Source organism: Rhinopithecus bieti, unplaced genomic scaffold, assembly GCF_001698545.2.
Source record: "Rhinopithecus bieti isolate Rb0 unplaced genomic scaffold, ASM169854v2 scaffold_65209, whole genome shotgun sequence".
Taxonomy (NCBI): domain Eukaryota; kingdom Metazoa; phylum Chordata; class Mammalia; order Primates; family Cercopithecidae; genus Rhinopithecus; species Rhinopithecus bieti.
This window is the reverse complement of record NW_016826229.1, coordinates 691237-704559: the sequence shown is the minus strand read 5'-3', so window position 1 is coordinate 704559 and position 13323 is coordinate 691237. Positions and strand designations below refer to the sequence as shown.

Below are 13323 nucleotides of genomic sequence, written 5' to 3'. Positions count from 1 at the left end.
GTAAAAAAAATAAAAATAAAAAAATAAAAAAAAATAAATAAATCGATATATGTGTCTGCACTACAGAATTTAATAATTTTTATGTAATTGGATCAGAGAAAACGTAAATTTTTTCTGTGCTGCTACTAGCTTTTTAAATTGTAATTTTAAATAATTGAAGATGATTTCTCTTGGTTAAAGCATAATGACATTACATTTATATACATAAGCATTTCCCGATAAAACACTAGAATTCAGGTGGTTTTAATATTTTTGGTATTATACTTAAGATTTCAAAGACACCCTGGCGCATTTAAATTTGTCCCACTTCTGGACTTTTTGACAGTAAATTTTAAGGAATAGATCACTGGATCAAGTTTTTAATGGTTCTTATAGTGTCTAGAAAATTGTTTCCAGAAAATTTGTACTACTTTGTTCTATGAACAGCCATATGAAAGACAATTTCATGATACTGTCCCAGGCTTTGTGTATCATCACTATTATTTACATTTGTGTACGTTTTAATAGGTGTTAAACATTGTCTAACAACAGTACCTTGCTGTGATTTTAATGTGACTTTATTCAACAGAGAGCTTGAATCGTTTTTCACATATCTGATCTTTCCTCTTTTTAATTGAGTTTCTATGCTCTTTAAAATTTTGAATTGTCTTTTTTCTACTTTTGATTTTTTTTACATATATTTTATATTGAAGTTATTCCTGGGTCATTAATTTTGTTTCTTCAGTTTCTTCTGGAATACCTTCTTCTTCTGCACAACCTCCTCCTCTGGTTTAGAAAAATCTGTTCTATTTCAGTAAGCATCATCTCAGTGCGGTGGGTGCGACAGTAGGGGTGGAGGTCACATGTGGGTTAATCTGACCATGAGCCCTGCAAATAGAGCCAGTGCATCTTGTGTGCTTCACCCACCTAGATGTACACAATGATCAAGAGAATCTACATACAAACCTTTAAGATCAGCACTGCTTTTCATATTTTTAAGCATGTGCAACAAACTTTCAGCACTCTTTTGGGGCCATAAACCCTCTGTCCAGCTCCACTGTTTGGCTTCGGACACATCTACCAACTCCACCATTGCAATGATGGAACAGCACACACTGCTTCTGGAAAGTCACATCTTTCAGATACTTGCTGGCTTTTCAGATATACACACCCCTGATTGCCTGGGTATTTTCATGGATGTTCTTAAAGTGAACATGAAGATTTGAATCTCTTGATTTGCATAATTTTTTGGGTTGTTCTGGGTCAAGTGAATAGTAAACCATTTTAAGAGATCATCTCAGGCTGCTTACAGGAAGAGCATAAATTGTGTCTTTAAGATTATTTTTTGAGTGAAAAATCAGATTTGTTCTTTGTGTTTTGAGAACACAGCGACATCAACGAATAAAATTACCACATGCAGATTTTGATTTTATAAAAGGAACAACTCTTCTAATAACCAGATTTCTTCAGTGCAGCAGAAGTAAGATTATTTTTCAAAATGCCACAGAATAGCACTTCTCACTGAGAAAAATATCATTTTCTAACTCACTTACCAAGTATTTTACTATAAAGTAAGTTTGATTTTCTTTCAAAAGTGTTAAAAAGGAAAAAAAGTTTTTATACAATACGTTTATTCTTACAAGTGCTAAAGGAACTCAGTTACTCACACATATTATCCTTTATGAATATTCCTCACATTCTCATTCCTTCATCTTTCTTTGAGCGTTTTTTTTTATTATTATACATAATAGAATCTAAAATATTTTTTCAAACGTGTAATGTGTTATGTGTTTATATTACTAACAATATTGTTTTAAAATGAATCTTTCAGGCCATGTTTATACATACATAAAATGGAAAAGAAGAATGTGCAAAATGAAGGCCATTTTATTTCATGCCACTCTACTAAGAACTATAAAGAAGGGAGTAGAATGAGAGTGTCAGTACGTGTGTGTGTGTGTGTGTGTAATTTGCAGAGCTGTGAATGTAACTTGATAAAAGGCCTCTTTTAAAAATAAGTTGAAAATTATGTTTGAGGCTAGGAGTTGTGAGATTATTTACTTAACTCTCTTTGATGACTTATACTTCATAAATAAAAATAGTAGTTGAGATAATCTCAGGGACAGTTAGCATAGTTTCTAATTGAGGCTTGGGTGTCTAAAGACAAGAAAGAAGAAAAGAAAAAGAGAGCCAGAGCCAAGTAAAGCCTAAATTTGCTAGAAGGAAAATAATTATAAACATTGAAGCTTAACAGTGTTTCCTGAAAAAGAAAAGAATAAGATGGACGAAAAGGGCTGGGCGCGGTGGCTCACGCCTGTAATCCCAGAACTTTTGGAGGCCGAGGGTGGTGGATCATCTGAGGTCAGGAGTTCGAGAGCAGTCTGGGCAACATGACGAAAACCGGTCTCTACCAAAAATACAAAAACTTAGCCAGGGGATGGTGGCGGGTGCCTGTAATCCCAGTTACTCGGGAGGCTGAGGCAGGAGAATCACTTGAACGCAGGAGGTGGAGGTTGCAATGAGCAGAGATCGTGCCACTGCACACACTCCAGCCTGGGCAATAAGAGAGAAACTCTGACTCAAATTAAGAGAAAAAAAAAGAGGAAGAAAAGGCCAAAATGGGTGGCATAGCCCTTTGCATGAATTTGTGAAGAATGAATTCTGTCAGCTCTCATAATTCACTTCTGGGGTAAAGGGCCAGGATCTAGTGAGGTAATGGGAAACAGGTGTGATCTGTCTTGATGCCATGACATTGCCTCACATCTTTCCTTCTCCTTTGGGAGCTGTTGGCAGGAATAGAATTCAACAAACTGTGGGTGGAGGAGGCAGGGGAACATAATCCCAGCTGTATTCTCACCACCAAATCCACTTGCAATGCCTGTATTGGCATAAGGCAGTTTGGGTAATAGAAAGATAGGGGTACGATTATGTCATGAGACAGACTTTGACAGCTAACTGATCATTATTGATAAGCATAGGATTTTTCTAAAAGAGCCTCTGCCTCTCTGCTTCCTTCATAAGATTTTTCATAGTCCTACAACTTGCAATCCACACAGATTTACGAAAAAATACATTCAGTCTCTTCTCAATTTGTGACCCCCACAAAGAAACATTTTGAAAACTTCATTTCAGATTTAGAATATTATTTTGGGTGAAAAAAAAAAACCAAGGTATTTGTCCTGCCTTTTGGATGCTTTTCTATTTTGAAAGAAATCCTACATGTATTAGACTTTATGTTGGCAAAATGTCATATACCCTCACTTGTGAGTAAGCTAATGAAATAATTTCTGAAACAGAAAAGAAAACCTCAGCACACTGTAGAAAACATATCCAAAAATTTCCTTTTTGGACAGAGAGAAGTCATATATTATAAATACTGTGGTCAGAAATGATTCTTTTAATATTTTCTCACTTACAGTGGCATCTTTAATTTGAATTATCCAAGTCTGCTTTAAGCAACGTTTAACCAAAGCTTTTTGGGAATGACAAACATAGGATTTTTAAAAGTTTATTTATTTTATAGGAATTTAATCACATATAATTAAGAATACCAAAAACCACGGTGCTGTCAATTAAAATATGTGGGCTTCCTAAGAGTGGCAACAATATCACACACATCTTTGTGGACTTCACACAGTGTCTTTAATTTTGTAAATACTCAATACTTACTAGTAATAGTACTAATGTCAGCTACTATTATTATTTTGTATTATGTACGAGTTTTCTATTGCTGCTGTAACAAATTACTAAAAACTTGGTGGCTTAAAGCATCATAACTTATTATCTTACAATTCTGTATATTAGAAGTCTGGCATAGAGCTTCCTGAACTAAACATCAGGATATTGGCAGGTCAGTGTTCCTTTTGGGAGCCTATCAAAGGGAATCCATTTTCTTGCCCTTTGTAGCACTGGAGCCATCCACAGTTTTTGGCTTGTGGCCCCCCTCCATCTTAAAGCCAACAACATTGCATCTCTCTGACCATTTTCCCATAGTTCTGTCTCCCTCTGTCCACATCCAGGAGAGGTTCTCTGATTTTTAGAATGCTTGATTATATCAGGTCCAGCCAGATATCTGAGGATAATCTTCCCATCTCGGGATCCTTAATTTCATCATATCTGAAAAGTCCCTTTTGCCATGCAAAGTAACCTATTCATGGGTCCAGGGATTAGCACATGGACATCTTTGGGGATCATTATTCTGCCTACCACAATACTAATAAAAGGAATGTTTATTATATAGCATTACATAATAAAAAATACAAAATAACATTTACATAATGAAATAATAGATAACACCCATTGATTGTTAACTGTGTGTCAGGCACACTACTAAATATAGTCATTACTTAATCTAACAATCCAAATGATATATATGGTGTAATTATTTCCAGTTTAGAAATAATAAGATTGAGGCTTTCAGTGGGAAAGTAATTTCCCTAAAGCCGTAGCCAGGGGCAGAATCAGAAAACAAACTCTAGTCTCTATGACCTCATGGCTATCGCTCATTGTACATCTTGTACCACAACTGCTTCAAGTCTTTAGTAACAGCAGCTTTATAATTTTTATTTTTATGAGTGTACAATATTCATTAAGTAGATTTACTATTTACTTAACTATCTGCATATTTTGGGGCATTTAGGATAATGGCATTTCCCTCAATACCATATATAATAATACAATGGAAATAACTGTTCACTTGGCATTCTTAAATATTGGATTTTTTTCCTAAGGTTAGGTCCACAGAAGTAAAATTTCTGTATAAATGTGGTATGAACATTTTTATAGCTCTGTAAACACACTGTCAAATGCCTTGCGTAAGGAGTTTTACTAATTTATATGTCATCCGTTATATAGGAAGATAAATGTTCTATATTTATTCTATATAGAATACAAAGAAGTCTCAGGTTAAGTTGCTTCTTGATTCCAAGGTATTTCACGTAAACAGTCTCATAGAACTTAGGATGTAGCGAACTTTTAGAAGATATCTAATCTAATCCCCAGCCCTCTTTTTTTAGATATTCTGTGTCACAGCACATATCATACTGATAGTGATTGCTTGTTCCATTATTGTCTCTCACCCAAAAAAGTAAGATTTATGAATGTAGGAATTGACCTGCCTCATCTATCTTCTTATTCTCTATAAACTCAGTGTTTGGCACATTGCTGGTACTCAGTATTTGTGCAGTGCTTTCTTAATCAACCCAGAATCAGTTATTTCAATATCGTGATATGAACACTGACATAAGAATCAGGAAGTCTCAATTGTGGTTTCACACCTGTCATAGGCAGCTGGGACACAATTGTTCTATTTCTCAGTTTCTCAATTGGAAATTAAGACTACATGCTCCACAGGATCTCTTTTAATGCTGAAATTTGAAATGAATTTTAAGCCTAACCCCTATATTTTATATCACAATCCTCCAAATACTTAAAAGACATGCAATGCACACTTTGTTTTCTAACTTTCAATTTCTTTAAGTTTTGGAGAGAGTGAGACTTGTAGCAAGGAATTGCTTCTGGAGCTGATTTCTCTATGTAATCTTTTACTGGCACATCCTAGTTTGTCCTTTTCTCCCTCTAGTATGTGATACTTAGAACAACAAGATACTCTAGCTGTCGGCTGACCAGAGTGGAATGTAATAGGATTTCTATGAGAAACAGAGTAGACTTTCATTCATGCAGTTCTACATGTCTTAAGAGATTTTAGCAGTCACAGTGTAGCTGCTGTTAACTGCTATATTTTTAGTCATTTAAAACTATAGTCCTTTTATTCTTCTTAAGTCCTGCTGCCCCTACAGCTTTAATAGGTGTCCTTAAACAAGGAGATGTATAAACACCGCAGTAAAGACCTGCCACCTTCCTGGTAAAATAGAAAACAACTGGGACAGAGAGAAAAAGACTTGGCTGTGGGACAGAAAGATCCCAGAGAGGAATGCTAACATGTGAAACTGAATGCTTCCAGGCCAAGGGATTCTTTTTCTTTATCACTGCATCCCCAGCACTAAGATCAATGCCTGGGGCAAAAGAGGAGCCCCCAAATATTTGTTGAGTGAGTAAGAGCTGGGAATCCATATCCTGATGGTCCTTTCTATTCTAGGTCCTCCCAATTGTTCACAGAGATCTTTGTTCAGTGATGGGAGAGTTCCCTGGCATCCCCTAGGCATTGCTCAGCTTGGTATAGATCCCAAATAAAATGGCACCAGACACATGCCTCCTCATTTCTGGCAAGACACTGGGAAACAAGATCATGTTACATCACTGGGTTTAAGTTCAATATTTGTCTGATTGTGAATGGAGCTATTAAAGAAGAAGTTACATGACAAAATACATTTTTCTTTTCCAAAATTAGGACCCATAGAGAGAAATTAATGATAGGAGACATTTAAGACAATATGCAAGTTTGGTTTTCAGGATATAGGAGAAGTTGAGGTTTCTTTTTCTACTCTCATTTCTGGTCCACAGGTTCAAAGCTCTTCTTGAAGTTAAAATTGATACCAGATACAGAGAAACTGAACATATCAGAAAGGGCACATATCATCTGAAACCATTACCTGCATTAGACAGCCCTACTAACAAACAATGTCTTCCATGTGTGTCATTTTGACTAACTAAAGCTGCTCAGAGGCCTAAAACTTTGCATGGGTTCTGAAAAATACTCGACTCATTGAAATAATCTTGCTATATGGTTGCAAGCCTATAGAAACATAAGCAAATAATGCTAAAGGTAAAAAATTGAAAAGTAAGACAACTCTTTTATAATTATATCCAAACCTTACCTAAATAAGAAGCAAGCGGTTCATTCTTTTTGGTAGACTCAACATTAAAGGTTGTGTTTCGAGGGATGATGATTTGACTAGCCTTCTGCATGACAACTGTTCCATTCCAATCATAGGCTCCTACTGCTCCAAGCATGACCCAGTCCTTACATGCAAACAGATAAGATAATTATATTTAATAAAAATAATAAGGGGAAACACTTAAACAGCATTAACAATGTGTATAGGTATACCATTCAAAGTGCTTCACATTTATTAGCTCATGATAACTCTATGGGCTAGATGCTATTGTTACCATACCTGTTTTACAGAAAAGGAAATCGAGGCACAAATAACTTGCCCAAGTTATACAGTAAAATTGCACATAAAAATGTCCATATTCTTTTGCAAGGACCATTATGCCTTTTCTTTCATTACCTGCAAATGACATATTTTTAAATCTCGCCTTTCTACTTTATTCTGGGTGCCAAGAATCGTAGGTCTTGAACATGGAATTGTAATAAGACCCTTGAATTCCTTGACACTGTGGAAAAATTTCCACATCTGTAGCAAATACGTTAAATTATTTCATTTAGACAGATACATAATTACAAGGCACAGCTCACACGATCTGATTCACAACTATTAATACAACACAATGAGCTGTGTGAGAGAACATGTTTTTCTAATAAGAAGCTTGTGAAATGACATTTTCCTGTTTGAATTAGCAAACATCATCATAGCCTGCATAAATGTTTAAGCTATGAACTGCACATTGTACTTACAGTATTGATGGCTAGATGTTGGTTTTGGGAAAGGAAGTCTTGCAAACATATATTTCATTTTCCACAAACTGGTCAACATACCTGTGAATAATGAGCACTGAAGCCAGTCTGAGACATTTCCATTTCAAATGAAGCTGCTGACTGGTCAGCTGTAGCTATAACATAGGAAAATATCACTGTAAATAAGTAAAAATGCCTTTTCATGCACTACTGACTTGCAGAATACTGATACCTGGTAGGGCTTGTGGTCTTACCAACCAGAACTTCTAACATTTTAGGGCATTTTCAGCCATACATTTCTCAACTCAAAATTTCTAGGTAGGCCTGGGTAGAAGACAGAGAAAGATAGTCAAAGGGCTCATGTCTCAAATTCTTGCTCATTAGCGGCCCTGTCCTTGCTGGAGGGGTTGAGACATCTTCATTCTTATACTGTAGCATGTTGTGGATCCTATGGTGCTTTGGGTCCACATGGTTCAAGTTGGATGTACTACAGGAGGAAATTCCTATCCAAATCCATGCCTTGGGAACACTGCCAAGAAATTCCCTTTATATGTTACGGGACTGAAAAAAATTTCATTCACATGTTTGAGGAGGTTTCTCAGCTCCAACCGTTCCACCCATATTCAGGCCATAGATCCTGTCAGAGTTTCATTGAGTGATAAAGGGTTTAGGTATTTTAGTATGCATTTATTTGCTCTAATTACTGCTGGTAAGTGTCACTCACAGATCAGGAGGGGTCTTTGGACAGGGCTGCCCACATGTCTTTCAATCCTACATATTTAGAGGATCCTGTAGCCATTTTGAAGCTCTTTACTGAAAGGCAGAGATAACTCAGAGCATTTTAGGGCCGTCTGCTTCTCTCAAGTTATTCTCAAAATATTCACAAACCCAAAGCCACAATTTCCTGAGGGAGTTGATGGAATGTTGATTTATTTGCTTGCACTAGGGGTTACTGATTTATTTGGTCTTGCAGATAAGTTAAAAATAGCACTTAAGAAAGTCAGTCTGCCCTTTCGTTGAGGCAAGAGAATAATCAAATTTGTGAAGGTAACTATATTTGTTAGTTATTTACATGGATAAAATTGTGAACAAATACATCAGTAATTACCTTTGTAGGACTAGATTAAATAGGGCAATCAATAATTCCAATATATCATTTTAATCTCCTGTATGAATTGCCCTGTAATTTAAATGACTGAGATGTACTTTAACTTTAATTTAAACATGTATTTTCAGTCCACAATGCTTTCAGGGGTTCTCTCACTTATCTGCAAGATCAGTAAGAATGCAGCAACAAAAGCCTGCATTATTTTCAGCACCTGCCCTGCTGTTATTCTGTCTACAGCTGAGAATAGACAGAAGGAAGCTATGTGAAGTTCTTCCTGCTGCAGTGGCATCATGATAATAGGCCACTATATTCTCCTGGGCTTCTTGTTGCAAACTCCTCCCTGGACTCTTCATGGGTGTTTGGGCCAGCCCCTCTAACCACTGTGCAGCCTCTGGTTAGAAATGTTGGCATTTTCTCCCAATGCTCAATGGGAAATGGAGACAGTAGATCATTTTCTGATGTACTAGGCAAGTTCTTGGCATACTTGCCTCAATAGATGGCACTGTCCTTGACAAACAGAAATTTCTTAATCACAGCTATTTGTCATCTTAAGATATATGCTGACAGGAAATGGAGATTTCCCAAGCAACAAGGAAATAAAGTAAAAATCTCATGAAAAAAATAAGAAACAATCTAGCCAAAACACTGCTTTTGGTGTAGTGTAGCAACAAAGATGATACAGAAGACATTTTTAATCTGCAAAGTTCCTTATAAAATGATGTAATATTTAAATATAGAGACTTCTTGGAGTGTTTGGGCTCTTCAACATGTCACCTTTAACCCATGGTGTAGTCAGATTAGAAACAATCTGAAATGTCATTTCAGATCATTGATTTCCCCCTCCCCCAGCTGATGTGGGCTTCATTTCTGCCAGTCTTAGATTACTTGCTTATTTAAGAGGAGATTTAGAAATGACACTGTATTCTGTTGAACTATCAAATGTAACTATGTAACTTTTCTTTTAAAATATTTTTACAGATTGTTTCTATCATATCTTAGCCCATGTTATTAAAAATAAAAGTACACAATGAGTTGGAAGACCTTATGTATTTTCCTTAAGGCCAGCCAAGTTCATAATCTGGTTTATTGGTAAATGACACCGGGATAGCTGTTGAGAGACCAAAGCCATTTAAAAATGACTTGTACACAGAGCACAAGACAGCTGAGTTCTTCAGAAGCAGCTGTAACTCCAGACTCATAAACAATTAGAGTGTTCTGTTTCTAAAGGCACAGGGGAAAGAGGCCAGGGGAAAAGGGAGGCAGAGAAATTCAGTCTGGCTGGGCGGTAGATTCCTATCACCTCTAAATCAAATGTTCTAAGCACGGATTGTGACCCAGTCGTGAAATCAACAGAGTGAGTATAACCAGCATTTTTTTTTCATTGAAAGAGATTAGGGTAGAATGGAAGAGATGAGAAGCCATCACAGTGCATCACATATAATAAGAACTATCTTGTGAAACTTTGCCTTATTTTTATATGTATATATTTATGTGCACTGGGTCAAAAGGCAACGTGTAGTTATTATTGTGAGTCACACTCAAAAAAAGTTTGAAAGCCATAACTCTAAATAATCTTCTTTCTTTCCTTTCTATACATTTTCATAGTCTCATTTTTCTGCATTTTCCCAGTCCCTTGATGCTCAATCAAAATGGTCCACTTTCTTCAGTTATGTCTCATTCCTATTTTGTCTTTCTGTTTCCTATTATCAAGCATATCAGGGAGACCAAGAAGGTGCTTTTAAATTTCTGCTTTTAAGATGCAGAAATAACAGTCTTTTAGTGTGTCCTCACAAGGACAGGATCAACTGGATTTGGATGTAGCCTAAGGGGAAAAGAACTCTCTGGTGGTTTCTCTCCCTAGTTGGAGAAAAGGCGCATGTTCCCTGAGACTAGAGATCACTAAAGAATGTGAAGAAAGAAGCTTTGCCAGTTTGCCTGACAAAACAATTCTGAAGCTTTTTTAAGGAAAGATCTAGTTCCAAAGTAATTAGCTACTTGACATCCTCTACCTAAGGCAGAATGGGGAATGCCGTAACTTGTTATCCTTAACAGCCAGTCACCATTGAAAAATCAAGGGAAAATCTGCAGAGAAGTAACACGATTTAGACAAATACAGTGAACCAATGTTTCATTGCCATGGATTTTAAGGCAGAGTTCCATGAAGACCTTTAAAATGGGCAAGGAGCAAAATACAGAGAAAATAAATGAACAAAGAAGTTATTGCGTAAGAGCACTCTTGTATGTAGCAGCTCAATATGAAATGAAGAAACAATTTTTAAAAAAACCAAAACCTGAGAGAGTACCCTCATTTTCTAAATCTATGTTACAGAAAAGGAATAAAGCACATGGAAACATTTTGTCCTGGAACATATACATTGACCATTGTCTTCATCGGCTGTCCCATCAGCACTGCCCTACCGTGCCCTTACAAAGAGAGCCTCTAGCAGACACAGTGTTCTGAGAAACAGCTGTCTCAATGACAGATTTATATAAAAGAGCATTGTTCCATGCTAGCTATTGTACACAGTAAAAAAATGTATTACTGATGTGTTAGGAATAAATACAAAAATCCCATCACATTGATTTTGAACTGCAGAGAGAACATGCAGCAATAAGATAAATAGACATACCTTCCAGGGCAAATATTCTTTCTCCCAGAGTTTTAACAATGGTGACTAGAGCCAATTCATCAGAGACATTGAAGAAATGTTTTTCAGTGGGTTCGCTTGCAATTGATTTTATTTCCTCCACAAATTTTTCAGTGCTTAAATTTCCTCGGTTATAGCTGCCAAGAATCTAAGACACAACAGGAACAGCAAGAATATATTTTAAATTATATGTGTTAAATAAAGGATCTCAAGCATTTTGTCAGTAAACAACAGGGTAGAGTACCTTAGCATAATGGAATTTTTATGTACTTTCATATTTATGGAAGAGTGATTTTCAAAATTTGTAGACTCTCTAATATTAACTGTTATATAAACACCACAATTGGTGTAGAAAAATATAAAGGGCAATTGTGTATGTGTGTGAAAATTTCTCCTCTTGTACTCTGTATCCCTGTTACTAACAGCTGTATTTTTAAAATCTGACAGTTCAAAAGTAATGTTATATTCATAGTTTCTGAATGTCTTTGATATTATTCCAGCTAGTGATGTCATTATCTGCTGGCAAAGGCAATCAGCAAGTGAGTTGCCTGCTCTTGAATGAGCAATTCTTCCTGAAACTCTTACCAAGGCACAGTCCAGCACATATATATTTTAAACACATACTGGACTAAGTGGTGATCTAAATTGGCAATCTAGAAAATAAACAACTGAGATATTCTTGTTTGAAACCAAATGCTGGAGACAGGGACATTCTTTTTTATAGAGAGGAGAGAGAAGCAGGAGTTATATATGATAGTTAACTATAATTATTTAGCTGTCCAAGCAGATTTTCTCAAATATTTAGTTTTTTTTTAGGTAACGTTTATTGCAATAAATTATATACAGTAAAATTCACCCTTTTTAGATGTATAATTCTATGAGTGTGACAAACCCAATATAGTTGTGTTACTGCCATATCATGTAGAATATTTCCATCACCCCAAAAAGTTCCCTCCTGCCCCTACAGTCAATCCCTTCCTCCCCTCGTCCACCCCTGGCAACCACCGATCAATTTTCTGTCCTTACAGCTTTGATTTTTCCAGATTGTCAGATTTAAGGAATCATATAGTATGTAGGCATTTGTGTCTGGCTTCTGTGACTTTGCACAATGCTTTTCAGAGTCATCTGTGTTGCTGCATGTAGCAGTAGCTGGGTCCTTTCTGTTGCAGAGTAGCATTCCATTGTATGGATGCACTACAATTTATTTAATGAGAACATTTGAGTTGTTTGCAGCTTCAAGATATTATGAATAAAGCTGCTGTAAATATTCACAAATAGGTCTTTGTAATAGACATATATTTCATTTTCTCTTGAGTAAAGAACTAGGAGTGAAAGTATTGGGTCATGTAATAAGTGAATGATTAACTTTATAAGAAATTGCCAAATTGCTTTCCATAGTAATTGTCCCATTTTGCCATTGTACTATTCCCATCAGAAATGTATAAGAGATCCAGCTGCTTTGCATGCTTGTCAATACTTGTTATTGTCATTTTTTGTTGTTGTTGTTGTTCACTTGTTAGTTTTAGCAATTGTGTTGGTGTGTAGTGGTGTCTTATTTAATTTGCATTTCTCTAATGACTAATGATGTTGAGACTCTTTCATACACTTATTTGCTATAGTATTTCTTCTTTGGTGTAGTTAGTGTCTGTTCAAATCTTTTTCCCATTAAAAGAAAATGAGATGTTTATTTTCCCTTAATTGTGTTGTAAGAGTTCTGTATATAGTCTGGATGCAAGTCCTTTACGCGTTTTGCAGATGTTTTCTTCCTGCCTGTGGGTTGTCTTTTCATATTCTCAGCAGTGTCATCTGAAGAGTAGAAGTTTTACATTTTGATGAAGTCCAGCTAATTAGCTTTGTTAAGGTTTTACTTTTCTGCCTAAAAAAATTAATTTTAATGTAAAATTTCTTATTATGTTAAAACTTAGTTTTGATATAAAATGTTCAAGATAATGAAAACATTTTAAAACAATATGTAAAATTTAACATGCAAAAAAGTTTAAAATCCCCAATATGTAGATATGACCTAATTCTATTTAAATCACATAACT

The 13323-nt window shown here is 35.8% G+C and overlaps 1 protein-coding gene across 1 annotated transcript in view; it reads right to left on the bottom strand.

Moving 5' to 3' along the window:
- Nucleotides 1-13323, bottom strand: part of ITGA1 (integrin subunit alpha 1) — a 178435-nt gene that overhangs the window by 53798 nt on the left and 111314 nt on the right. Inside the window, exons 9-11 of the mRNA XM_017863360.1 lie at nt 11258-11423; nt 7601-7674; nt 6756-6900 (exon numbers count right to left, since the gene is read on the bottom strand). Coding sequence (XP_017718849.1) covers nt 6756-6900; nt 7601-7674; nt 11258-11423 — 385 coding nt within the window. The remainder of the gene's footprint in view (nt 1-6755; nt 6901-7600; nt 7675-11257; nt 11424-13323) is intronic.